The following is a 24,550-nucleotide window of genomic DNA, read 5'->3' on the forward strand; positions in this document are numbered from 1 at the left end:
GGAGCCCGGAGAAAGAACTCTACCCACTCTCTGAAAGAGACCTCTGGTCTCCAGGCACTTCTGAGAGTTCATTTATAGAAAAAGAACCAAACACAGCAGTGATTTGTGACTGAGGCCGTCGGACGGTGCGGGCGGCAGGCTCTGCCCTCTGGTGCTGTGTGAGCCAGGCTTCCTTGAGACTGGGAGACCAAGTTTCTCCTCTTCATGATGGCCTGATACAGGCCACTGCTTGGTTTCTGAACATTTGTCCTGCACGATGGGGTGGGCCTTGGGTAATGTGTTGTGCACTCCTAGGTGCCTTGTGGTCTTGTGGGCCAGCCCACCTGCTGGATGGCCACATCTGGATGCTGGAGGCACAGGCTTGAGGTGGGAAGTTACATAGGGTCCTGGATCTAAGGCCTGTGCTAGAAAGGGCTTCCTGTTTCCAGGCCCCAACGAGAGAGCCAGGCCAGCAGGGGAGCAGGATAAGGTGATGGTTGGTAAGTGGGAGGGCGTGGCCTTCTGTCCATCCTTCAGCCTCTGCTCTTTCCCCAGCTCCCCTGCCCCTGTAGCCTGGGCTACTGGGCTGGCAAGACCCCAGGCTCCTTAATGGCAGAGTTCTCTTGGGGAATCTGAGAAATCTGTAGAAAGGTGGCCCTCATGGACTGGTAGCAAGTGTCCACCAGCTTGGTGACATCAGCATCTGTCAGACCATTGGTAGGGACAGCATCCAGCACTTGTACCTTGATTGTTCCTGGGGAGGAAGCAGTGGCTGTCAGTCACCTCTACTCAGCAGGCTTCCTGTTGCCCAGCCTCTTCTAACCAGAGCCTGGCCATCCTCAACTCCCGGGCAGCGCACACATTGGAAATTGGGGCAATTAGCAATGCTACCCTCTCCCGAAGCCACTCCCTATGACTCAGGGCATGTCTGCCGCAGCTGCTGGCACTGCACTCAGCGACCCCTAATCATCCTCTATTATACTTGTTCCTTCCGTCCTCCTTGGAGCTGGGCACTTGCTGGAGACAGAGCCTGGCTCGTCCCACAGCCCTTTAACCTCTGACTCTACCCTGACTACCACATGCATCACCCACATGCAGGCTCAGGGTACCTGCGTGGAAGCTAGTGCTTCGGAGGTGAAGCGGCAGAGGCTGCACTTGTGAGCTGCCCCACGTAGGGGAGCCCATACAGCTAGAATTCTTACCCTCACCAGCAGAGGTCACTGTAGGTCCCTATTTCTGTTGTACAGCCTGGATCAACAGTGCTCTCAAGAACGCTACCCTGAGCCGGGCAGGGTGGCGCACGCCTTTAATCCCAGCACTTGGGAGGCAGAGGCAGGCAGATTTCTGAGTTCGAGGCCAGCCTGGTCTACAAAGTGAGTTCCAGGACAGCCAGGGCTACACAGAGAAACCCTGTCTCTAAAAACCAAAAAAAAAAGAAAGAAAGAAAGAAAAAAACCCCATTTAGAAAGAGCAATGAAATGATGCAATGTTTGTTCCAGATTCATTCATTCATTCATTCACCACCCAGAAGTGGGAACTCTGCTAGTAGGGGCCCAAGTACTGCTGCATTAGAAGGGAGAGTACTGAAACCCAGCACCACATAACCTTGGCATGGCAGTACAAACCTATCAACCAAGCACGGGGAGGGTCAAGGTCATCCTCTGCTACATAAGGAGCTGTAGTTCAGCCTGGAGTCCATACAACCCAGACTCAAGGTCAGTAACAGAGAGAGCACGGCAGGCTTGTGAGCTCCTGTGTGCTGATGGCTCACCTGAGGTGAAGAGCTTCGTCTTGACATTGTAGAAGGAAGAGAAAGACGAGTACACCACGGGGATGATGGGCACCTGTAGACGAGGATGCACGCTGAGGGACAGCACTACAAGGGAGCTTTGCTACTGCCAGGTAGCCTTGTGCCTCACCTCCATCCAAGTGGCCTGGAGTTTCCCAGACTCATCCTGTTCCCCACACCACCTCCAGGAAGTCCCCTGGGCTAGTACTTATTTGTCATGCCCCACCCCCCTGACTGGGTCATAAAATAGCCTAGAAGTCTAAGGGTGGGGCTTCAATCAGCACTGGGGAGGTGGAGGACCCTTCTCTGCCCTCCCACCCTATTCCCAGGAAACTAGGGGACAGGGGCTGGAGCCTGTTGGTATTCCGGGCAGGCCCCAGGGTCAACTCCAATGGTGGCAGATAGCACTGGGTAATAATTAACCCTGGGAGCCTGGGCAAGAAGGTAGGCAGGCTGCACCCCAGTGAGGCCCTGGGCGAGGGGCAGGAAATGATTGACAGGTCTGGATTCTTCTGCCCCTAGTTTCTCTCTTTCCCTAGGATTACCAATACCTCAAAGCCAAGGAAGACCATGACTTCAATCCCAGGACCAAGGACTAGACAGATCAGAGGTCACAGTGCAGTTTCCTGTTCCAGCCTGAGTTTCCCAACCCCCTGGAGCCTCAGGGAAATGGTACCTGCCACCTTGTAGGCCTGGGTACCAGGAGCCCAGGAGACTCCCTGCCGCAGGGGTTGATGGGCTGAGGCTTGTCAGCCAACAATTGGTAACGCAGGGTAAAATTCCTTCTCCTGTCCGCCCAGTGGTGGCTTTCCCCCACACAGCAGGGACAAGGGGCATGGGAGACACTCAGGGACACTTCTGATACATACTGCCTTCCCCTGCCACAGGCTAAGGGGCACGGGAAGTCCAAGGTCCTGGACAGAGGTCATGTGTGCTACTCAGAACTGGGTTTGCTGCTAGCCTGTGCCCGCTCCTCAGCCTCACTATGGTCAAACCCCAGGGCTGCCCACTTCCACATTTCATGAACTCCTAAATGAAGGGGGCTACCTACCTGGGCAGCTAGGGTGTGAGGAGGCTGGTGTTGAAGCTCTTAGAGCTGCCAATGGTCACTAACCTGTCCAAGTGGTAGGGACTGAGCTGGTGGGGAGACCCTTTCCTAATGGGGTGGAGGAGATCCCTGAAGGCCAGCATTCCTCAGTCGAGCTAGGATATCATCTTCAACGTTAAACCACCCTGACCCATGTCCCAGCCTCCCACCCCAGGAGGGCAGAGCCTGGCCTACCTGGGCCTGGATGGCCAAGTAGAAGGCTCCTTTTTTAAAGGGCAACAGGTCCCCATTGTCGTTGCGTGTACCCTCTGGGTAGATCCACACTTTGAGCTGCCAGTAGAAAGGAAAAAAACTGCCTAGGCTGCCCACATCCTGTGTAACCACCCCAAGAAAGCTGTGCGGCTCCTTGCAGTAGGCTATCCTGTTGTACTGTGCCTATACTCACATTCTCCTTGACCATGAGGTCGCCCAGGTCGGCCATCACAGACATGGCAGTTCTGGCTTGCTGGCGGTTGATGAAGTAGACACCCCCAAGGTACATGATGAGGCCCACAGGCCCTGTGAACATTAGCTCACGCTTGGCGATCTGCACACAGCGCTTAGGGAGTATTTCCATGAGACCTATATGGAAGAGAGAGCGATTGAGGAAGGAAGAGAGGGTGGGAGATGGAGACAAGAGAGAGAGAGACATAGGAGACAGAGACATAGGAGACAATGAAAGAGGATTAGAGCATAGGAGAAATAGAGAGGGAGACAGAGATAATGAGAGACAGACACAGATGGAGAAGCAGGCAAGGGAGAGATAGAGGAAGCAAAGATCAGAGAGAGAGAAGAGAAAAAAACCCAGGAATGGATACAGAGGAGAGGAAGAGGGAGAGGTGGAGAGGCAGAGACCAGAGATGGAGATTGAGAGACACAGGAGAGAGAGAGAGAGAAAGAGAGAGAGAGAGAGAGAGAGAGAGAGAGAGAGAGAGAGAGAGAGAAGGGAAGACAGAGAAAGACAGAGACAGAGGGAAGGATGGAAGAAGAGATAGGAGGAGAGTCATAGAAAAAATGGAGAGAGTGGCAAGGTTTGGGGAGAGGGAGGTTGGGTGGGGAACAAGAGAGAAGAAGATCTTCAGAGCCCAGTTTGGCACTCCCTGGGGGAGAAGGGGCTGGTGGCCCACCTGTCAAGGTCCCTGCCTCTGGCCTGGTCTTGTCTCTTGGGAAATAGCCAAAGTGGTGCAGTCCTGGGCCTCTGATTGCCCAGCTTGAGGGAAGTCTTGTCCTGCACCAGTCCCAGCCAGAGACCCCAGCCCACCAGGGCCCAGGCTGAGAAAGATCGCCCTCTCTGTGGCCAAGCCTTGATGGCAGCCTACCCATCATGTCCAGGATGCTCTGGTGATTAGAGATGATGACACAGGGACCATCCACCTCCAGTTTCTTCTGTCCGCTGACCTCAAAGCGAAGGCCATACACGTACTTGAAGGACCGAACGAACCAGCTGATGATGCTGAGGGCAGAGATATCAGTAACCAAAATGAGCTCCCTAGAGAAGGGAGGGCAAGCTGGGGAGAAGGAACAGCAGGCAGGCACAGGACAGGACACTTGGGCACACAGAATCCTGGGGGCAAATCAGCAAATTAGCCCTGCTCCCTACCCATCGAGGGTACCCGACTTGTTCTCTACTCAGCCCCAGTCATTGAAAACAGACTGTCATGGGCGTTGGCTATAAGGCAGAGGAGGCCTATGTCCTCTTTACTGTGACAGAGCAGGGGAGGTGGACTCCAACATACTCCATTCTACATGTACATTGGTATACCCCACCCCTGGGGCCCTGGCAGTCCTAAGGAAAAGGGGCCCTGCAGTCCTAAGGGAAAGGGTCCCTAACGGGTTATAGCTATCTCTACACAATGCAGCAGATGCATACTGCTTCTTCAAAGCTACTTTTTTTTTTTAATTATGGTGAAATCCACATGCCATTAAAAAAAAAAGTCCATTGTAACCATTTGTCTGCACTCAGGATGTGAAGGCACCAATATTGGAGTGCTACAGCCTCTGTCTATACACAGAACTTTCTCTTTCCAAACTAATACGATGTCTCCATAACCCCTGACTCCGACTGTCCCAGTCCCAGGAAACTCTTGCTGCTCTGTGTCCCCATACAAGTGGCTTCCTGCAATGCTTGCCCCATCAAGAACCCAGCAGTGGAAGAGCAATTCTCACTGGTGAGGAAACTGAAACCTTGGAGAGGAAGACTGCTAATCAAATGATGACACAGCCATGGCTTCCCTAGGCCTGAAACCTGGGACCTCTCCTCAGGCCTGCCAGCCTCAGCTAGTTCCAGCCATCTTGTCTTTAGAGCAGACCTCCCCATTATGCAAGGACAGGTAGACAGATCCCAAACCCTCATGAAAGAGTGGTCACTGCTTGAGATTCGCCCCCACCCCAGTTCCTCATCTTTAAGTCACAGCTGCTCGGATCTCTGGGAAGCTCCAAAGGGACAGGGAAGATAACTTAGAGAAGACAATGTGTCAACACATTGTCAATGTGACAATGTGTCAAAAGAGTTCTCACCAGTTGACATAGGCATAGGCAGAGCAGGAAAGGATCCTGGCCCTTTACTCAGATGCACACTAGAAAACCTTAACAGGGCACAGTCCCTTGCTCCCTCTCTCCTTCTGGTTTAGAGCCAGATGTATCTGGAGGGCAGAGGTTGGTAGCTAGCTAGATTCCCAGGAATTCTCTATGGCCGCAAAGATGTGGATAATCAAGATTTCAATCAAGGAATTTGGAAACGCCTATACCCTGAGGCAGAGGAAATGCACATGGGTTATAATTGACTCACTGAAAAGAAGGTGGAGAGTATGTGTATGTTGGGGGTGGGACCCAAAGCTTCAGGCAGCCACACCCCCCAAACTCAGGTTGAAAGCTGAGCATCCCCACAAGGCTGCATCTGAAGTGCTCCAAGATCCCAAACTTTCTCGAAATGGTGTCACAAGTCTAAAGTTCCACATCTGAACTCACAGTCACCACAGTCAGAGGCAGGCACACAACAAATGCTCTAGGGAGTTAGTTACCTCTGGGTGTATGTACTCAGCACACTTGACACATTAAAAGGAAAAAAAAAAAGTCAAGTCCAGGATACCTTGCTAGAAATGTATCAGTCGGGCTGGAGAGATGGCTCAGTGGTTAAGAGCACTGACTGCTCTTCCAAAGGCCCTGAGTTCAAATTCCAGCAACCACATGGTGGCTCGAAACCATCTGTAACAAAAAATCTGATGCCCTCTTCTGGAGTGTCTGAAGACAGCTACAGTGTACACACATATAATAAATCAATCAATCAATCAATCAATCAATCTTAAAAAAAAAAAGAAAAGAAAAAAGAAATGTATAAATCCTCTTCCAAACCTCAAATCATCCAAAAATGTAAACAATTTTATTTCCATGCTTTCTCTGCACTGCCCAGCCAAAACCACATTTAAACATTTAAGACAGGGTCTCACATAGCCTGGTTTTCCTGAGTAGCCAAGGATGGCCTTGAACTTTTGCCCCTTTGCCTCTACAGTGCTAGTGCTGGGCTTACAGGAATGCACACTACATCTTGGCTCTATGCAATGGTGACTTCATGTGCAGTAGGCAAATAATCTACCAGCTGAGCTATCTTCCTCGTGAGGATCTTGGATAAGGAAGTCAGTCAACCTGTAGTGGTCACTGTGGACTCACTCCCATGTCTTGCTGCAAAGGGAAGTTTCCAGCCACATCCAGACTGTACCCACTGCTAGTGGCATGTACATATGTCCTCTTTCTGTCTGTCTGTCTCTCCAGTACTGGGGGTGGGTTAGGGCAATGGGACGCAGGGCTTCATGCAATACTAAGCAAGCACTCTACCACTGAGCTACATCCCTCAACATCTCCATTTTTAGAGACAAAATACACAGAACATTTATTATCACAGGCTGGGAGAGTGGCTCAGTGGTAGAAAACTGGATCAGACTGCATAAGGCTCTGGATTCTATCCATCAATTAATCAATAAACGAGTTTTCCCCAAAGGTGCCAGCTAAGCTCTACAGAGGTTATGTAGCTGACAGACACCAGAAGTCTAAATAGGAATCTTCATTCTAACGGGAGAGACACCATCAGGTACCATGCCTAGGACTTCAGGCCCATAATAGAGCGCTGCTCGGACATAGATGCTAGATAGGTCCTTATACCCACTCTACAAAGGCTGCACAAATTCAGGTCAGCAAGGTTAGTGACCTGTCCCCAGGAATGAGGAAGCCACGTGGACCCAAGTCCACCTCCTAACACTGCTTCCAGCAGTGAGGTGAGGTGTGTGATCAGAGGGCACCCTGGGGCGGGACCATGGTTTCCTATACTGCCAACTGAATCTGTTGGGTTCCAGTAGTCCATCCTGTCCTGTTTGCCTGCTTTGTTAGCTTGGCAGTCTGGCCCCACCCAGCAAGTGACTCCCCTGAAGGGATGTGTCATTCCTAGTATGACAGCCTGAGCTGCCAACCTAGTCTAGTCCTGAACACCCTATCCGTTCCCCCCTCAAGGAGCTAGGCCCCAAATCCTGCACCTAGGATGCGATGCCATGTGCTCTAGTCCCCGCTCCATGTCGGGACTTGCTGCCTCTTTAGTGTTATCTCAGTAGAGGCAGAGTCAAAACCATCAGAACCCCAAGAGCCTGGGGATGATGCGTGCCCAGCCTGTTGCTCTGGAAGCATGGCTGCCAGCTGTCAGGCAGTGCTTCCCCCACCCCACAGCCCACCCCCGTGCCCCTGGACGCCTCCTGAGCTCGTTTTGCACCAGACAGTCTGTTATTCAGTCTGGATCAATGCATTCCATCTATGACCTGACCTCTGTTTCTGTTACCACTTGTGCAAGGGGAAGGATGCAAAGAGCTACCTTGCATGAGGCTGGCTGATGTAGTAACTCCACTCTGCGGGCCTGTACTAACAGTAGTCTATTGATTGGGACACAGAACTAGAACAAGAGTAACTTCAGGAGAAGAGCCCTTTGACCTGCTCAGGTCCCTCCCATACCTGCCCAAGGCAGTTGAGAAGCAGTTCAAGGTCAGGGCCTACGCCACAGACTCATTGCCCTCATGGAAGGTCAATGCCCTGACTAGACTCTTGCCCTGACTTCTGGCCTTGAGTTTGATGGGTGGAGACCTGCTAGATTAAAAATGGGAGCTTCAAGGGCCAACCAGGGCTACCTTGCTGGAGAATGGCAGGTAGGGGAGCCACTGATGGGCCTGGCTTAGGGGATGGGAGATCCTACTAGGGCCACTTGGCAGAGCAGTTTTCTGATAAGTGTCCAGGAGTGAAGAATAACATAGGGGCAGGAGATTGGGGCTAGGATAGGACTTGTAGCCTGGGCAAACACCAAAGAGAATGAAGGTAGTAGGTGCCAGGGGGAGGGGTAAGGGGAGGGGTAGGGGAAGAGAGAGAGAGAGAGAGAGAAGGAGGAGGAGGAGGAGGGGGAGGAGGAGGAGGAGGAGGAGGAGGAGGAGGAGGGGGAGGAGGAGGAGGGGGAGGAGGAGGAGTGGGGACTGACCCATTACCCAAAGGCAGCCAGAGCTAGGCTTCACTGTTCTCCACAGGTCAAGATGGCATCATTGAATCAGGAGAGGAACATGTTAGCAATGTTCTACAAAATTCTGTTTCTGCTAACCTACAAACGGCCAGGACTTTCCAGGATGATGCTGACTCTTATAGCCTAGGCAGCAAGAAGGGGCTTAGCCAGGGCTCAAAGCTAAAGTTCAGCCTAAAAACTAAGACTAGTTCCTGCAGGTGCTAGGTATCCATTGCCCCCACCCCTCACTCTCCACAGATGCTTGGATGAGATACAGTGTAGTCACAGGCTGCAACACTGGAGCTCTAGGTTAGGAAGGAGGCCTGTTCTTATTTTACTGGGGTCATGGTCTCACTTACTCACTCACTCATTCACTTACTCATTCTGTGTGTGTGTGTGTGTGTGTGTGTGTGTTTTAGGTCTAAATTATTCTTGTTAAGGTGACCCAACTTTGCAGCTGAGCAAAATTCTATCCAGCCTCCCTGGGCTTTACTATCCCCTTGTCGAATGCTATAACCAAGTCCCCTGTCCCCTGCCTCCTGTCACCCAACTCTGGTCTGTATACAGGGAAGGGCTCCACATGTACAGCCCTTCCTTGGTCTTAGCCCCTAAGCCACGTCTGAATAGTCAAACTTGGTCTCTGTGTTTCTAATGCTGTTCCTTGCATCTCAGAACTCTAAACCAAATGACAAAGGCTTCCTTTAGAAACCAGGTGCAGACCAGGGCTGTCCTTCCAGGAGCTCAGGATCTGGCTTACAGCCCTTTAGTGCCTTAAATTAATAACATCACTCAAGAGGCAGAGGCAAGTGGATCTCTGAGTTTGAGACCAGCCTGATCTACAGAGTGAGTTCTAGGACAGCCAGGGCTACACAGGGTTTTTCTAAACTCTCTCTAGAAAAACAAACAAAAAAACAGAACAATAAGATTAGCCCTTAGTATAGCAGTCATCAACCTATGGGTCTCGGCTTCTTTGGGGGTCAAATGCCCTTTCACAGGGGTAGAATATCAGATAACTTGCATATCAGATAGTTATGATTCATAAAAGTAGCAAAATTACAGTGATGAAAATAATTTTATGGTTGGGGGGGTCACCACAATATGAAGAACTGTTTAAAGGGTCATACAGCATTAGGTTGAAAGTCTCTGCCTTAGAGTGACTGTATGCAGCACCCTTGGAAAGCATCACTATAGCTGAGCCGGCACCAAGGGAATTTATTATAGAATTTATTATACACTGGCCCTCTGGGGTTCGGTTCCCAGAGCACCCTGTCCTGGCTGGGGGGATCTTGATCCCTTGCCTCCTTCTTTCCAAACTCTCCCAGTCCGCAAACCTTTCTGTCAAATTGCTTTTCTGAACCTCAGTCCCATCTGTTGCCCAGGCAGAGTAGCATCTGCAACCCAAGCTTGGCTGGCCTAGGCCAGGGAGGCACGAGATGGGGATGAGTCCATATGTGGACTGAGCAAGCCTCCACCTCCTAGCTAGTCAATCCCTTTCTTTTCCACTCACCCCTCTCTACGGTCATCCCTGGAGGATGTCATGCTTGCAATACTCCAAGGGCCCTGCTGTTCCTATCTCAACTCATCGCCTTATGAGGATTTAAGACAGGAACCCTAAGACAGGGTGGGGAGGTGGGGAGCAGGCCTCCCCACCCTGTTCTATGCACCGTGAAAAGTGCATAGCTAGGGCACCCTTGTCTTCTGTGCAAGGGTCTCCTCTGCATGTCTGCTCCCTGGGACACTGGATAGTCACTATAAGCACCTGAGAAATGAGGGCTGGGACCCACAAAATATGGCTGGTCAGGACAGCATCCTAACCCCAAAGACGACCAGATACAGCCGAGAGTCAGGAAACCATCATTCACAGTCCTTGTAACTACCGCGGGGGAGGAGGGGCTTCAGGGGCACAAGGTCCGAAACACCCAGGCAAGGCCAAGGCCAGGACATTGCAAAACCCACCCTCTCAGCAGTCCAAATGGGGCAGAAAGAAATGTAGCAACAGTCTCCTGGGAGTGTGGACAGGGAGAAAGGACTAGAGGCTTTTTCTCTCGGGCAGCCCCCATTGCAGGACAACCTAGCCTGATCTCCATACCTGTACCTTTTGCTTGTCCACTAAGCTTCCCTGCTCTGGGAGATGGGCAGAGGAGGATTCTGGCCACAGCCTCCTTCCTTTATTGCTAGCAAGCCAGGTCCAAAGACAGTTCGGCCCCCACCCCCCAGAAGAGGAAGTTAATGACAAGGAGAACCTGTGGCTACAACCTGGGCACAGGTGTCTTCTAACCGGCAGAGAGGTGGAAGCACGGACCGGAAGCCTGGCTAGGCTTCGGTTTCCCTGCTGGTGAAAGTGGGATTGGGCCTGTCCCACCTTCGCTCGGCCCCCTCCCTCTCCCAAAGCTAGCGGCGCGCGCAAACCCGACACTCCACGCTGCGCGCAGGGGGCGCCGCAGGGCCGAGCCCTACAAGCGGCGCACATCGTGACACGCGCCCCTGGGACGGGAAGCCGCGTCGTCGGAGGCTCCGGACCGTGGGGACGGCGGGGCGGGCGGGGCAGGAAGGAAAGAACGCGAGGAGCTCAGAAGTTAGGAAAGCGGAAGCGCGCGCCCATCCCGGCGTCCGGCCCCCTTGCCTCATGTTATCCACGGTGCGGCCGCCGTGGCGCAGCAGGCAGACGATCGAGGCCGCGGCGGAGAAGGACAGGCAGAGCACGCAGTAGAGACCGACCTTGGCGTAGAACCTGGCTGTGCGGCTCAGCTGCACAAGCAGCAACAGCAGCAGCAGCGCCGCCGTCAGCCATGGCCACGGGTCCATGGCGGCCGCACCCCAGCCCCGACGGCGCCGCCGCCCTCCACCCGCCGCCCGCGCCCCTTTTGAGGAGCGCCGAGGGTAGAGGGCGGGCCAGGCTGGAAGCCCAGAGCTAGGTGCGGCCGTCCCGCCCTGTTCCCGCCCCTCCGGGCCTGGCCCTGCCGGGGGGCATCGCGCCCCGCTCCGCCCCGCCGCGTCCTGGACGCGGACCCCGCCTCCCTCGGCCCTTCGGGTGTCACCCTCTCCGCCCCGCCCCTCCCTGCCACCCTGCCCCTTGCGGCAGGACATTGAGGTTCCCTCACTCGTCCCGCGGCTCCCATCTCTGAGCTGCCGGGTGGCCTGGGCTCTGGCGTTGCCTCCCACGCCCCTGCACCGGGGCTTGCGGCCACAAGTCCCCAGCCTGGCACCGCAGCTCCCTAAGGGTGTGCAACCGACCTAAGACGTGCCCATTATGCCAGTCTTGTCACCACACAAAGGACCATTGACCGGCTACTGAGTGACCAATGGTTACCTGACTAGGCCACCTGGCTGGTGGCCTGGGCCCTTTAGGTTCCCTTGAGCAGGGAGACTGAAGCCCTATTCCCATGATGCAACGAGCTGGGGGAGGCAGAAGGAGTAGTGAGAGTTTTGGAGTGGGGGTGTCTCTGGGGTAATGTGGCACCGGGGACCTTCTGATGCCCGGCCAGCAGTGTGGATCAGGCGATTGTGTTCCCATGCGCACTGTGTTCTAACCGCCAGCCTGTAGTTGGTGCTCACTGGGACACTTGTAGTAAGAAGCCTTGGGCTTGCAGGCCAGCCATATACATCCTTCCTGATCATGTTCTCAGAGCAGATGTCAGTGACAAAATGCATCTAGCTTCTTTTTTGGTGAGGTTGGTCTGCACCTAGGTGTGGAACTCAGCGATGGCTGTAGATATTAATGTGCCCACAGGCTCCCCTATATCCAGGCATTCTGAGAGAATCTCTGGTTTTCTCAGATCCGGAGAGATGATAATTTTAATATCTACCTATATAACTGTGCTTAGCTTTTTTTTTTTTTTTTAGACTTATTTTATGTATGCGAGTACACTGTAGCTATAGGTTGTGAGCCTTCATGTGGTTGTTGGGAATTGAATTTTTAGGACCCCTGCTCGCTCCGGTTAGCCCACTCAACTCTGGTCAACTCTGCTCCCTCAATCCCTGCTTGTACACCAGAAGACGGTGTCAGATCTCATTACCGGTGGTTGTGAGCCACCATGTGGTTATTGGGGCTTGAACTCAGGACCTTCGGAAAAGCAGTCAATGCTCTTACCGGCTGAGCCATTTCGCCAGCCCTGTGCTTAGCTTTTAAAGCAGGGCCAAAGCTGTGCCAGGGTGGGTAAGGAACCACCAGGAGTCACTCCAGCTTCAGGCTTCTGTGCTCATGAGGTTGCAGGCAGGGTGAGCTGCAGGGTTTCAGCTTCTCTGGTAGAAGACCCAGATATGCTTGGAGAGAAGGGGGGGGGGGAGAGGGGTGCTACGGGGCTGCTAGGATCCCAGCTGAGATCTCCAAGGCATCAGGTCCTCACAGCTCTGCAGCCCCCTCAGGAATGTATGCTGAGTCCTTCCTGCCTTTTAATTCTAACCAACCTGGTGTCCTTTTTATTTATTCATTTAGCGTATTGGTTTATGTTTTTAAGGTTTTTTGTTTGGTTTGGTTTGGTTTGTTTTTTTGGGGGGTGGGTTGTTTTTGTTTTTTTGAGACAGGGTTTCTCTGTGTAGCCCTGGCTGTCCGGGAACCTACTCTGTAGACCAGGCTGGCCTCGAACTCAGAAATCCACCTGCCTCTGCCTCCCAAGTTCTGGAATTAAAGGCGTGTGCCACCACGCCCGGCCGTCTTTAAGTTTTAAAGGTTTATTTTATGTGTGTGAAGTGTTTTATGTGCATGTATGTATGCATACCATGTGCATGCCTGGTGCCTGAGGAAGTCAGGAGACAGTGCTGGCAACTGAAACTGGGTCCTCTACAAGAGCAGCAAGTGCTCTTACCCACTGAGCCATCTCTCCAGCTCCTGTTGGGTTTTTGAACCCACCTTCAAACTGCTTACCTAGCCGGGGATGACCTTGGGCTTCTAAATCTCCGGCTCCCACCTCTCAAAGGAGGTTGCCACCATGCCAGGTTGAGGGTGATGGGGGTCACACCCAGGCCTTTGAGCAGTCATGCACTCTAGGCAAGCAGGTTATCAATTGAACTGCATGTGATCCCAACACAGACCACGACTTACTATTTTAAGGCAAGGTCTCACTATGTTGGCAGCTGGTCTTCTCCATACCTTGATGTGGGCTCCACGTTCTTCTTGGTATTTCATTCTTCCCTTGGGAGGGTCTCCGTTGGGATTGTTGGGATTTGTTACCCTCTCCTTCTTCCCCCTGTACTGTTCTGCCCTCGCATATGTAACAGTTCTCAGTAGATTCCTCACAAGAGCTAAGGTAACCCCATTTTACTGATGTGTAGATGAGGTAAGATACCAGCCAGGGAGTGACGGAGGAGGAGGAGGCTGGCCCCACAGACCAGCCAGGGTTTGGAGACTACCCTGCCCTTCTGGGCCCAAGGGAAGTGGTGGCAGCTTGAAGAAGGGCTTTGGTTAAGTCTGCGGCCTCCCCAGAGGCAGGGCAGTTTGTTTGCCTCTAAGAGAGGCAGTCTCTTGACTTCTCTTCAGCCTCTTCCCCCTTTTAGCCCACTAAGTGTTGAAAGATGTATCCAGTTTTCATCCTATGCAAGGGGGAGGGTTGCTGCAAGGAAACTTTCAATAGAGTCACATTCTGAGGCTGTGGAAAGTTTCTGCTTTGAGAAGTGAAGCCTAGAGGATCCGGAGGAACTGTTGGAATAATACTGAGCGAGATTTCCCTAAGGCAGGCGCTTCTCAGCCACACAGGGACTGCTGAAGCTTCTACTCTGTTTATCCAAGAGAGGAGAAGAAAGGAGGTGGCCCCCACTGCCCTGGAAGTGCTGGGAATGTGTCAAGCAGCCAGTGCCAGACAACTCTGTGTCCCAGCCTGAGGACAGCTGAGAGCCCTCATGGGTATTTGCTGGGAGGCAGCCAGCCAGCATATGACACCAGGTGGCATTGTCAGAGCTGAGCTGCCTTCCTTCCTAAAGTTCTGGGCCCAGAAGGGGGGCCTTTGCTGGCAAGGGGATGCCTGGGAGCCGGGTGTGGGGAATGTTTGCACAGGGAGTAGACAGGGAACCAGAGGTTGAGCCCAGCCCATCTGTCCCCTTTCCCTACAGAATACTCCCCAGGACCTGGTGAGGCACTTTCTTCTTTGCATTTCTTCTGGGGAATAGGGGGAGGAAAGTGATATAAGGATGAAGAGCTCTGTACTTCCTGGAAGCTGAGGTAAAAACCTGGGTGACTCTTGACTGTGGCAATCCAGGCAGGCAGGAAGGGCAGGGCGGGACAGGGCAGGGCAGGGCAGGACATCCACTTTGAAGTCTTGTTGACCTGGCTGCCAGCTCCAGGCTACCTGGTGCACAGGCATGCAGTTTCCTCCTATGTAAAATGACGGTGCTAGCCTCAACTAGGGGGTTGGAAGAATTCAAGCTTTGTTGTGCTCCTGAACTATTGGGTGGGGGTAGGGGTACATGTAGGGGTGCTGTGACCCCACCTTGGAGAGAGAAGAGGCAAGACTGAAGCCTGGGGTGGGACCCGAGACAGAGTAGGAGTGCCCTCTGTGAGTCTTATTCTCACTGGTGGGACACTCTGGGGGTTTTGACTCCTTAAGGGGAACTCAGAGTAGAGGCAACTGGAAGATAAAGAAAAGGAGGAGGAAGAGGAGAAGGAGGAGGATAAAGAAGAAAGGAAGGAGGAGCAGAGTGGGGAGAAGGAGTGGGAAGGACATGAGGCGGAGAAGAAAAAGGAGGAGAAGAAGGAAAGGAAGACTCACAGAAAGGAGCATGGGCAAAGGAGAGAGGGAGAGAGGAGGTGGGAGGGCAGAGCACACTGCAGAGGAACTGGCTCTGGCCTGTCCCCGATGGGTCCTCTCAGAGTTCCAGCGTCTCGGTGGATGTGTCACAAGAACACTGATGCCATCCTTGCCACCTGTAAATAAAGCAGCCTGTGAATGTTTCATGGGCTTGTGCTTAAAAATAAATGAAGTGAGGAGGTACAGGGGTTCCTGCCTTGGCAGGAAGTGGGTATCCACAAATCCCCTGGGGAACCGAGGGTAAGGGAGGGTCAAGCCAGGGGATATGTTCACATCTGGAAGATCATACCTGGGTGAGTACTGTTTCAAGCTCTGCGTCTCCAGGCTGGGAGTGGGTTACTTTTCAAATTTAAACAGGAAAGAGATCATTTCAATTTACTAATCGGAGAAGATCCAGTCGATCATGATCATGATGACATCTGGAGGGTCAGGCAGGCAGACACATTGCTTCTGCAGGCAGAAAGCACAAAGACAGTGAGTGTTGTTGCTCAGCGGCCTTTCTCCCTTTTATTCAGTTTGGAGTCACGCCTGAGGGGTGGGTCTTCCTGCCTCTTATAATCTTAATCTCTATAATTCCTTACAGATATGCTTCCAGGTTTCTCTCCTAGGTCACTGAGAACCTGTCAAGTGGACAATCAGTACTAACCATGGGAGTAGGGCAGAGTGATGCTGAGGGGTTGGGGAGAGGGACTGGACCCAAAGAGGAGCAAGAGCTGGCCTGGGAGGAGGGGATGCAGGGCCCAGAAGAGTTGGAGTCTCCCTACTGCTTCTAATGATACCCTCAGGTAGTTGACAGGAGCTGGGGTAAGAGGGACCCCTGGCCAGTAAACAGGCCTTGCTGCTCCTTGAACCAGCAGCCTGGTGGCTTACTCCCCCAGCCCCATACTTGGACAGGTAAAAGAGGCCTAGAAAGGTGAGTACATATCCCCAGGGACCCCAACAAATTAGGGGGGCCTGTTGTAGAGTAACAAACCCAAAGCCAAGCAACCCAGCACTGCCATCTTTTCCCTAGTTCCCCCTCCAGCTAGCTGTACCTTTTTGGCCTTGGGATTCAGTCTGTGTAAAGGGGACAGGGGCATAGATGTTTTGCAACATTGCACAGGATAAGATGTGAGATATGAGGTTTCCAGCATGTGAGGAGGAGGCCACTGCAGATGTGCCAAGGCTTTGGCAGAGTGTGTTAAAGTCCTCAGACCACCTGACCTCTAGCCCAGATGGCATTTACAATGTAGTCAGCTGTACTGGCTGCTCCTCAGGCCAGCTGGAGAAGGACAGGACTGGAGTCACCCCATGCTGCCTATTAGGGAGGGACTGTCTCTGGCTAGTCTTGGGTGCCTGCCTTGGGTTGTTGTCACCTGATAGGGCAAAGGAGTCCCATTTTCTCTCCTCTATGAAGCCACCACCCTGCCTTGTGGGCTCTGCTCTTTTGCCATCCTATTGCCTGGATTCCAGAGGTCACAGTGGAAGCTACCCAAGGTCTGGTCCCATTCTGTGACTCAGGTGGAAATGACAGAGTGGTTGGAGGGCCCTGTCTGGTAGGCATTTAAGCATGTGGCTGTTGTCCTCCAATCCCCTCCAACTTCCCTGCAGCCTGGTCTGGGACAGACAGCAGGCTGTTTCCCAACCTCTAGCTATAACTGGTGCCTTCAACAGCTCTGCCCAGGAGCCTTGTCAAAGGACTCATGAGCTCATTGAGGATGGCAATCACCATCCTCCAAGATAAGGTGCAAAGTGGTGTGAGACTTTCAGCTGTGCAGTCTAAAGCCTGGCTTGGATCCTGCATGCCTCTTCGGACTAGAAGCCCAGGTAGGCCCTTCCCTCAGGTCACCGTCCCCTCCCTTGTCAAGTCAGAATGACAGTGTTGAGACTATCCTCTTGTGAGCTGTTACTGTGGTCTTTCTCCAGAGCCCACTTTGTTGTGTCCCCAAGAGGCCCATACAGGCCTTCCATGGAGTCCAGAGAGGACACAGTTGGCCTGCTGTCTTTGTTTCTCTGGTGAGCTAGGTCAGGCTTTAGGCTATGGGACCCATGAGGTCTGTGTAGGTAGGGGAGAGGTAGCATCCTAGGATCCTGCCAGGCCCTGGGGCAGGCGGTTTCTCACACACTCCATCCCAGCCCTGGCTTATCCCATCATCTCTCTCTCTTCATCTGGTTCTAATATCTGCTTCATGCCTCTCCTAAGAAGCCTGTTGGAGGACTGAATGAAGGACTCCCGCTCCCATATACTGTAGACAGGAAGGTTGTGAGCCTGGGTGAACCTGGGAATGTGAGAATCCAGATTGCTGAGCTAAGCCCAGGGTCCACACAGAAGGATGGCTGAGGGGTTTGAGGCCATGCACAAGAAGCTTCAAGATGGGTGGGGTGGCTCTGGGATCAGACAATGCTAATTCTCTAAAGGGGCTCGGGCACAGAAGTGACACAGGACCTCAGTGTCTGTTGTTCTTGTCTGATCTTCCACTTCATTCACTTTTCTTCTTTGTTCTGTAGAGATCCCTTCTTAACATCCAAGGATCTCCGAACTCATCTTTTTCCCCTTTGTGAGGGGGCTGGTTGTTCTAAGGCAAGTAGCAAATTCCGTAAAGGTGACTCACAGCTCTCAACTCACATCAGAAACCTAGTAAATTCCAGATGGATTCATGACATAAGAGACCAGGGAGACTTCAACCAGAGGACAGGACACACAAATACACACACATACACATATACACACAGACACACACACACAGATATACAGATACACACACATACAGATACACAGATATACACAGACACACAGATACACATAGATACACACACACAGAGATACACACACATACACACAGATACACACACAGAGATACATACACACATACAGATACACAGATAACACACACAGACAAACAGACAAACAGATATATATACACACACACACACACTGACACACATGCCCCATGTTGGTTTTAGGAGCCCAGGCAGGCAGAGATCAGCTGTGCAAGCTGTGTGCTATTCAAGACTAGGGGATGTTGACAACAAGTATGAGTGTATGAGTACAGCCAACCCAGAGCCAGCACACACACCCTTCTGGACTTTGAGACCAGTACCACACCCTTCACAGTACAAAGGCCTCAACCTTGGAGTCTTTGGTGGAAGCCAGTGAGCCAGGCAAGGTCATATCACCTTGCCCCACCCCTCCTGAGCATGCACCAGAGTCCTGTAGCTAGGACAGGTGTGGCCTCCTGGAGTGCTAACCCAGCTCCAACTTCCTGTCTCTTGCTGTCCTTTCCCTAATTCCTGAGGACCACCTTTAATATTTGGGGTTGCCTATGCTATACCTAGGAAGCTCACTGGAGTTAAAAAAAAAAAAAAAAAAAAAAAAGGCAGACCTGGTATGGCTTTGGTTTCAGATGAGCATACCTTACTGCATTTATCTGAAATTCAAATCCAGCAGACACACTTTGTACTTTTCTGGCAACCCCTTGGTTGGAGCCAGAGTCAAGACAACACAGATCACAACACAACGCACTGCCTTCTATTGGACAGGTATAGGGCAACAGGCACAGAGTCCACCATCTTTCAGAACTCAACAAACTGTCTCCATCTCTCAGAAACAGAGGCACCTTCAGAGTTCAATATTGCCTTGAAGCCAGTGGGGCCTGGATTCTTGGTGTCTACCCTGGAGCTGCTGAGACAGTGGCTAGAGGTCACTATATAGACCAGGCTGGCTTTGAACTCACAGAGATCTGACAATTGTCTAATAAAGCTATAGGGGTAGCTCCAGTTGTTTAGGGTACACTGGGTTGCAGAGGGCCTTTGCTCTAATCCTTGTGTGTGCTTCATTCCCCTTTTGGGCTCCTCACCCCCACACACAGGGTTCTTAGCTGCTTGTGAGCAGATCAAGCCTTCTGTCTGTGGACAAAGGGCTTATTCCTGTGTCCACACAGGAGAATGAAACTCTGCTGATCAGGGTGGTGCCATGCACCCCTGCCCTCCCTTAGTCAGCTCTCTGAGACACCAGACATGACCTCTGTCCTAGTTCTTACAGCTCCTAGGAGTCACCTTTCCTCCTCCTCCTTCTCTTTCCTCCTTCCTTGTCTTTATCCAGCATGGCCAGTGCTCTTAGTGCCCCAAATTTTTGGCTGCCTAATAGCCAGACCTAAGGAAAACCAGAGGTATGGTGTGACTTCCTAGTGTTGTGAGTATTCACCTCCATAATTTTCCCTCCACACAACAGCAAGAGCGCCTCCCTGACCACAGAGGTGCCAAAGTAGGCAAAGTCTTCAACTCTAGGTGATCATTCTTTCTCCTCATCCTCCTCTTCCTCTTCCTCTCTGTCTCTCTGACTCTGTCTCTGTCTCTCTTCCTTTGTCTTTTTCTTTGAGTCAGAGTCTATGTAGCCCTGGCTGTCTTAGAACACACTCTATAGACCAGGTAGGCCCAGAACTCACAGAGATCAGCCTGCCTCTGCCTCCCAAGTACTGGGATCGAAGTTGTGTGCCACAGCACTGGGCAGACCTTGACCTTCCGACCCATCTGCTCCTACCTCCCAAGGGCATGTGCCCATCACTCTTTGATTTTAAGATTTTTTTTTTTTAATTTTCCATCATCCATTCTGGGTTTGACAGCTTAAATTTGCTAACATCCCTGGAGTCAATCCAGTTTCCTCCCTGCAAGGCTTACCAGATGATTGTGTGTGCCTCTGACACTGTACAGCACTCCTGTGTCTGGGGATCTGGAACCCCACCCAGTCTGGAGCTCTGGCTTCTCCTTCCTGGGTGGATAAGAACAGCTCTTCACTCTCAGAGGCCTCTCGACAACCCTGTGGGGTTTGCCCGGAACTCCAGTAGGTCTTCCAGTCTCTGTCCTAGCCCTGAGCACCTGGGGTAGGAAGATTGAGTGGTCCCTACACCTGCCCCTGCTCCTGCTGAGGGTGGCATCTCACAGTACCAATCTGCTGTCCAGGTCTGGTGACAACAACCTCAATGAAATTTGCCCAGTCCAGCTCTCCAGTCCTTAGCTCTCAATGGCACTGGCTCCCTGGTAGCCAACCCTGCCTCAGTGGGAAAGGTGGGGCTCAAGAGTCAGTCTCGTGGTTGTTTAGATCCAGAAGCCTATGTATGGCTCCAGACAATTCAGACCTACTGCCTATGAGTCTTTGTGTCCTAGTCGGCAGTATCACAGGCCAACAGAAGGTCACAGTCTCAGGAAGTCAGTTTCTTAGCTACACTCAATGGCAAATTCCCCACAGGATTAACTGGGCTTATCCTCCAGGGACTGCCTTCTTCCTTCCTTTCTTTATTCCTTCCTTCCTTCCTTCCTTCCTTCCTTCCTTCCTTCCTTCCTTCCTTCCTTCCTTCCCTTGTGTGTGTGTGTGTGTGTGTGTGTGTGTGCGTGTGTGTGTGTATCACTGTGTTGCCTTAGCTGTCCTGGAAATCTCTATATAGACCAGGCTGGCCTTGAACTCACAGATTCACCTGTCTCTGCCTCTGTCTACCTCCATTGGGATTTAAGGCATGTGCCACCACACCAAGCAGTCCAAGGCTTCCTTGCCTGCTAAAGTGAAGGCCCCGTGTGTTCCCCTGAACTGTATTAAAAAGTTGTTCAGCGCCGGGCGTGGTGGCACATGCCTTTAATCCCAGCACTCGGGAGGCAGAGGCAGGCAGATTTCTGAGTTCGAGGCCAACCCGGTCTACAAAGTGAGTTCCAGGACAGCCAGGGCTACACAGAGAAACCCTGTCACGGAAAAAAAAAAAAAAAAAGTTGTTCAGCTAGGCATGGTGGTGCACACCTTTAATCCCAGCCTTTGGGAAGCAGATGCAGGTGAATCTCTGTGGGTTCAAGGTCAGCCTGGACTGCATGGTAAGCTCCAGTTTAGCCAGGGATACACAGTGAGACCCTGTCTCATAAACAGAAAGAACCTGTTCTGGGACTAGGGCTATGGCTCCACCAGTTAGGGCATGAAGCCCTGATTTGATCCCCAGAATTGCTTGAAAAAGGCGTGATGGTACACATCTCACATTCAGGATGTAGTAGCAGGAAAATCGTTCTTGGCTACACAGCAAGTTTGAGACCAGCCTGGGATACATGAGACCCTGTCTCAAAGTGCATCTTTTTAATATCATTAGTTATGTTTTTTGTCCTCTACTCTAGGGGTGTTGGGCATTCATGACTGAAATGAGCATGGTCATGAAATGAAGCACTCATCTTTGACTTGGGAACGTCAGTTCTGGGACCTGTTCTGGCATGCCCATTCCCTGTGTGAACACAGGAGTCCTGACTTCTGGGTGGCCTGTTAGCACTTTTCAGTTTCCCCTGTGGTCCTTGAGCCAAGCTGTGTTATAGATCTACTAGAGCTATGACTGCCTTTTAAAAAATATGGGCATTTAGCAGAGAATGGTCCTTCACAGTGTCTAAGGATTGTATCTGATATGGCTTCCTGGGCTAGCCCCCAAGGTACCCTTCTATTATTCCTCCACCTTGTCCCAGGACATCATTTGGGTTCAGAAAGAAGCAGTAAGACAGAAGGAAAGGTTGGAAAGAGAGACGGTAAGACCCTTCTGTGTCTCTTGCTGCCCACTCCTAGGACTGAAATGGCCCTAGGAGTGGATACTTCTTTCTGCTGAGATCTCAACTTGCTTTTCTTTCACCTCCAGCCCCCCCCCCCCCATCCATGCATGCCTATTGTCTGTCTCCAGTGGCGTCAGGACTTACTGATTAGAATTCTGAGAACAATAAGATATGCCTGTTTGCTGCTGCATGTAGCTTGGGGACTTAGGAACATTCAGACTAGACCTGCCCACCTTACTGCCCTTCCACCTGCTTGTCCTCAGCCATTCCTGGCCTTCCTAGACACTCCCACGGCCTGCTGGGAAAAGGTAGACCCCAGATTTCCAGCTCCTGCCAGGGCAGAGATACCAGTGCCTTTCTGCAGAAGGTGCCCTTGGCTACTGGACTGATGGACGCTGGGACGAAGGGACCTGGCGTGGTTTGTCTCAAGGGATGGAGACAAGCCAACTGGCAACTGCTGCACAACCATGACTAGGAACCCAGGCCATTTAGAGGTGCCTGAGGGCCTGCAGAGAGCTGGCTTATCTGATCCTACCTCTCTTGCCTACCTCATTTTCTTCTGCTTCTCCTCTCCTTCCCTTCCCCCCTCCTCTTTCGCTTTTCTCTCTCACCCTCTGCACCCTTATCTTCAGTGGCTTCTACCCCAAAATCAAAATCCAGGTCCCTTAGTTTCTAGACTCTGGGGCTCAGGGCTCTGATCACCTGCCAGCTCCTTATCACAAGTCCATCCCTGCTCCTACCACACCTTGTAATTCTAGTCTGGGGTGACTGGTCATAAGCTGGGCCTCAGGTGCCTTCTTTCTGGCTGTGAGAATCTCACTTACTCTGGTCAGGCAGGTATACCTAGTGTGTTGACAGCTCCTGTACAGATCTTTCCCACTTGAGTCTCCACCATAGAGTTCTTGTCCCTCCTCTGTATTACAGTGAGCCACGGTGCTGCAGTGAGCCTGTCTCCCTGCTCCCCTGTGAGGTTCTGCCTACTCATCTTCCGGGCCCAGCTGCTAAGTCATAGGAAAATGCTAAGCATAGAATGAATGTATGAGCAGACAGGGAAACTCAGGAATGGTGTTGATGCCTCCAGGGTCTGGGGGTGTCAGAGGGTCTGCCAAAGTCTCACTGGGTGCATGTTGCTACCCACCTGTTTCCCTGCCAGGGCAGATACCATGTATTGCCCAGGACTCAGAATGCACTGATTAAACACACATTCAGGGCCGGCACATGTCACTGTCCATGCAATACTTAGCTCTGCTCCAAAGGGACTCAGAGGTCACTTACTCTGGGCCAGATATGAATGACTGTGACCCTCAACATGGATTCATGCTGCCCTGAATTCCATCCCATTTCAAAATGGGAGCATCCATGTCATTTTTATAACCATAGGTTAAAAGAAGGGTAGGTGGGTTACAGCAAAAAAGAGGAGTCTCTTATAGGTCTCGGACATTCTTGGCTTTTGTGTCTGATCACATTCTTAGCTTTGGGGTTGGTGGAACCTAGTGGTCTATTAAGTTAACACATTTCAAAACGTTTGGTGTGGTAGTCACAGGGATGTTAAGTCAGAGACAGGAGAGCAACAAGTGACTATTATAAGGGGGGCTGAAGATAGCACAAGGTAATTTTGCTTTTCAATCTTCAACATTCCAACTTTCACAATCGTGAAATTCAACACAGTTGTGACTCCTCCTCCTCCTCTTGTATGAGTACACCTGTGTGTGTGCACATGGAGGCCAAAGAAAGATGTTAACACATACAAATTATATAGCATAATGGATTCAATATGACAATTCTGTGCTGGCTTTTGTCAACTGGACACAAGCTGGAATCATCTGGGAAGAGGGATTCTCTACTGAGAAAATGCCTCTATCAGATATATCAGGCATTTTCTATCAGTTTGTATAGCATTTTTAAAATTAATGATTGATGGAAGAGGGCCCAGTCCTACTGTGGGCAGTGACACCCCAAGACAGGAAGTCCTGGATTATATTAAAAACAGACAGACAGACAGACAGACAAACCAACCAACCTAGGCTGTGCAGGCCATAGAGAGCAAGCCAGCAAGCAGCATCCCTCCATGGCCTCTGCTTCAGCTACTCCTCCAGGATCTTGCCTTGAGTTCCTGCCCTGATTTTCCTTTGTGATGACTGTAAGCCTGAAATAATAAACCCTTTCTCTCCAAGTTGCTTTTGGTTATAGAGTTTTATCACACAATAGAAAACCAAAATTGTGCATAATGAGTTTTGATTATACTCACTCCCCATTACTCTCTGCTTCCACCCCCACATCTGGTGCCCCTCTTTCCCCAGTAGAGCCATTTTTGCTTTCATGTCTGCATATAAGTCCTATGGAGGGGAGGGGCTCTAGATACTCACTCTACCTTTTTATTTTTTTTACATAATATTTGTATTCATTATTTGGGAATTTTATATCATGTACTCTGATCACACTCATTTCTCAGTCTTCTCAGGTCTCCCCCTTGTGATGCCTTTTCAACCCCTCCACCCCCCAAAAAAACCAAAAAAACAAAAACAAGTGCAATTTGTGGTGCCGTTATACTCATTGGAACACAATCACACTCCCAGTGTACAAACCCTTCACTCTCTGCTCCCCATGCCAGGAACCATCAGTTGTGGAAAGCTACACTTCAGTACCTTATCAGAGTTTTTAAGAGTTCTCTTCAATGGCTTCCTGTTGAGGCTGTTTCTTTCTTTCTTAGGGGTAGGGTGGATGGAGGTCGGGAGAAGAGGTTGTTGCAGAAGCCCTGTGTGTTTCTCGTTCCCAACTGTGAGGCTGCAGTTACTAAACCATTGCAAAAGAACCGTCTTTTGCCCTTTACAGTCAGTGGGAACATGGTTCATGGTGACAGCATGGAGCACGGACATCTACATGACCTCTGG

The 24,550-nt window shown here is 51.4% G+C and overlaps 1 protein-coding gene and 1 long non-coding RNA gene across 3 annotated transcripts; both read right to left on the reverse strand.

Moving 5' to 3' along the window:
- Positions 1 to 27: 27 nt before the first annotated feature.
- Positions 28 to 11,388, reverse strand: Agpat2 (1-acylglycerol-3-phosphate O-acyltransferase 2 (lysophosphatidic acid acyltransferase, beta)). 2 transcript variants are annotated; one of them, NM_026212.2, is made up of 6 exons: positions 11,000 to 11,388; positions 4,175 to 4,308; positions 3,262 to 3,437; positions 3,051 to 3,146; positions 1,751 to 1,823; positions 28 to 733 (listed from the first exon to the last, which is right to left on the reverse strand). In NM_026212.2, the coding sequence occupies exons 1-6, from the start codon at positions 11,179 to 11,181 to the stop codon at positions 558 to 560; spliced, it is 837 nt and encodes a 278-aa protein (NP_080488.1). In that variant the 5' UTR covers positions 11,182 to 11,388; the 3' UTR covers positions 28 to 557. The 2 variants fall into 2 exon arrangements, with proteins under 2 accessions (NP_080488.1, XP_017174711.1); XM_017319222.2 differs by having other exon boundaries at positions 32 to 733; positions 11,095 to 11,258.
- A 3,764-nt stretch (positions 11,389 to 15,152) lies between these two features.
- Positions 15,153 to 24,333, reverse strand: Gm39772. The gene is made up of 3 exons (XR_866059.3): positions 24,305 to 24,333; positions 15,406 to 15,566; positions 15,153 to 15,232 (listed from the first exon to the last, which is right to left on the reverse strand). It is a non-coding gene; the product is annotated as a predicted gene, 39772 (long non-coding RNA).
- Positions 24,334 to 24,550: the final 217 nt, after the last annotated feature.

Source organism: Mus musculus, chromosome 2 (assembly GCF_000001635.26).
Source record: "Mus musculus strain C57BL/6J chromosome 2, GRCm38.p6 C57BL/6J".
Lineage (NCBI taxonomy): Eukaryota > Metazoa > Chordata > Mammalia > Rodentia > Muridae > Mus > Mus musculus.

What these genes read in the sequence shown, in the direction of transcription:
- Agpat2 (NM_026212.2), bottom strand. Translation starts at nt 11,181, where the DNA reads ATGGACCCGTGGCCATGGCTGACGGCGGCGCTGCTGCTGCTGTTGCTG. An exon ending in GAGCATCCTGGACATGATGG is followed by an intron (nt 3,438 to 4,174) that starts GTAGGCTGCCAT and finishes TCTTCCATATAG; the next exon opens with GTCTCATGGAAATACTCCCT. An exon ending in ACCTCATGGTCAAGGAGAAT is followed by an intron (nt 3,147 to 3,261) that starts GTGAGTATAGGC and finishes TTCTACTGGCAG; the next exon opens with CTCAAAGTGTGGATCTACCC.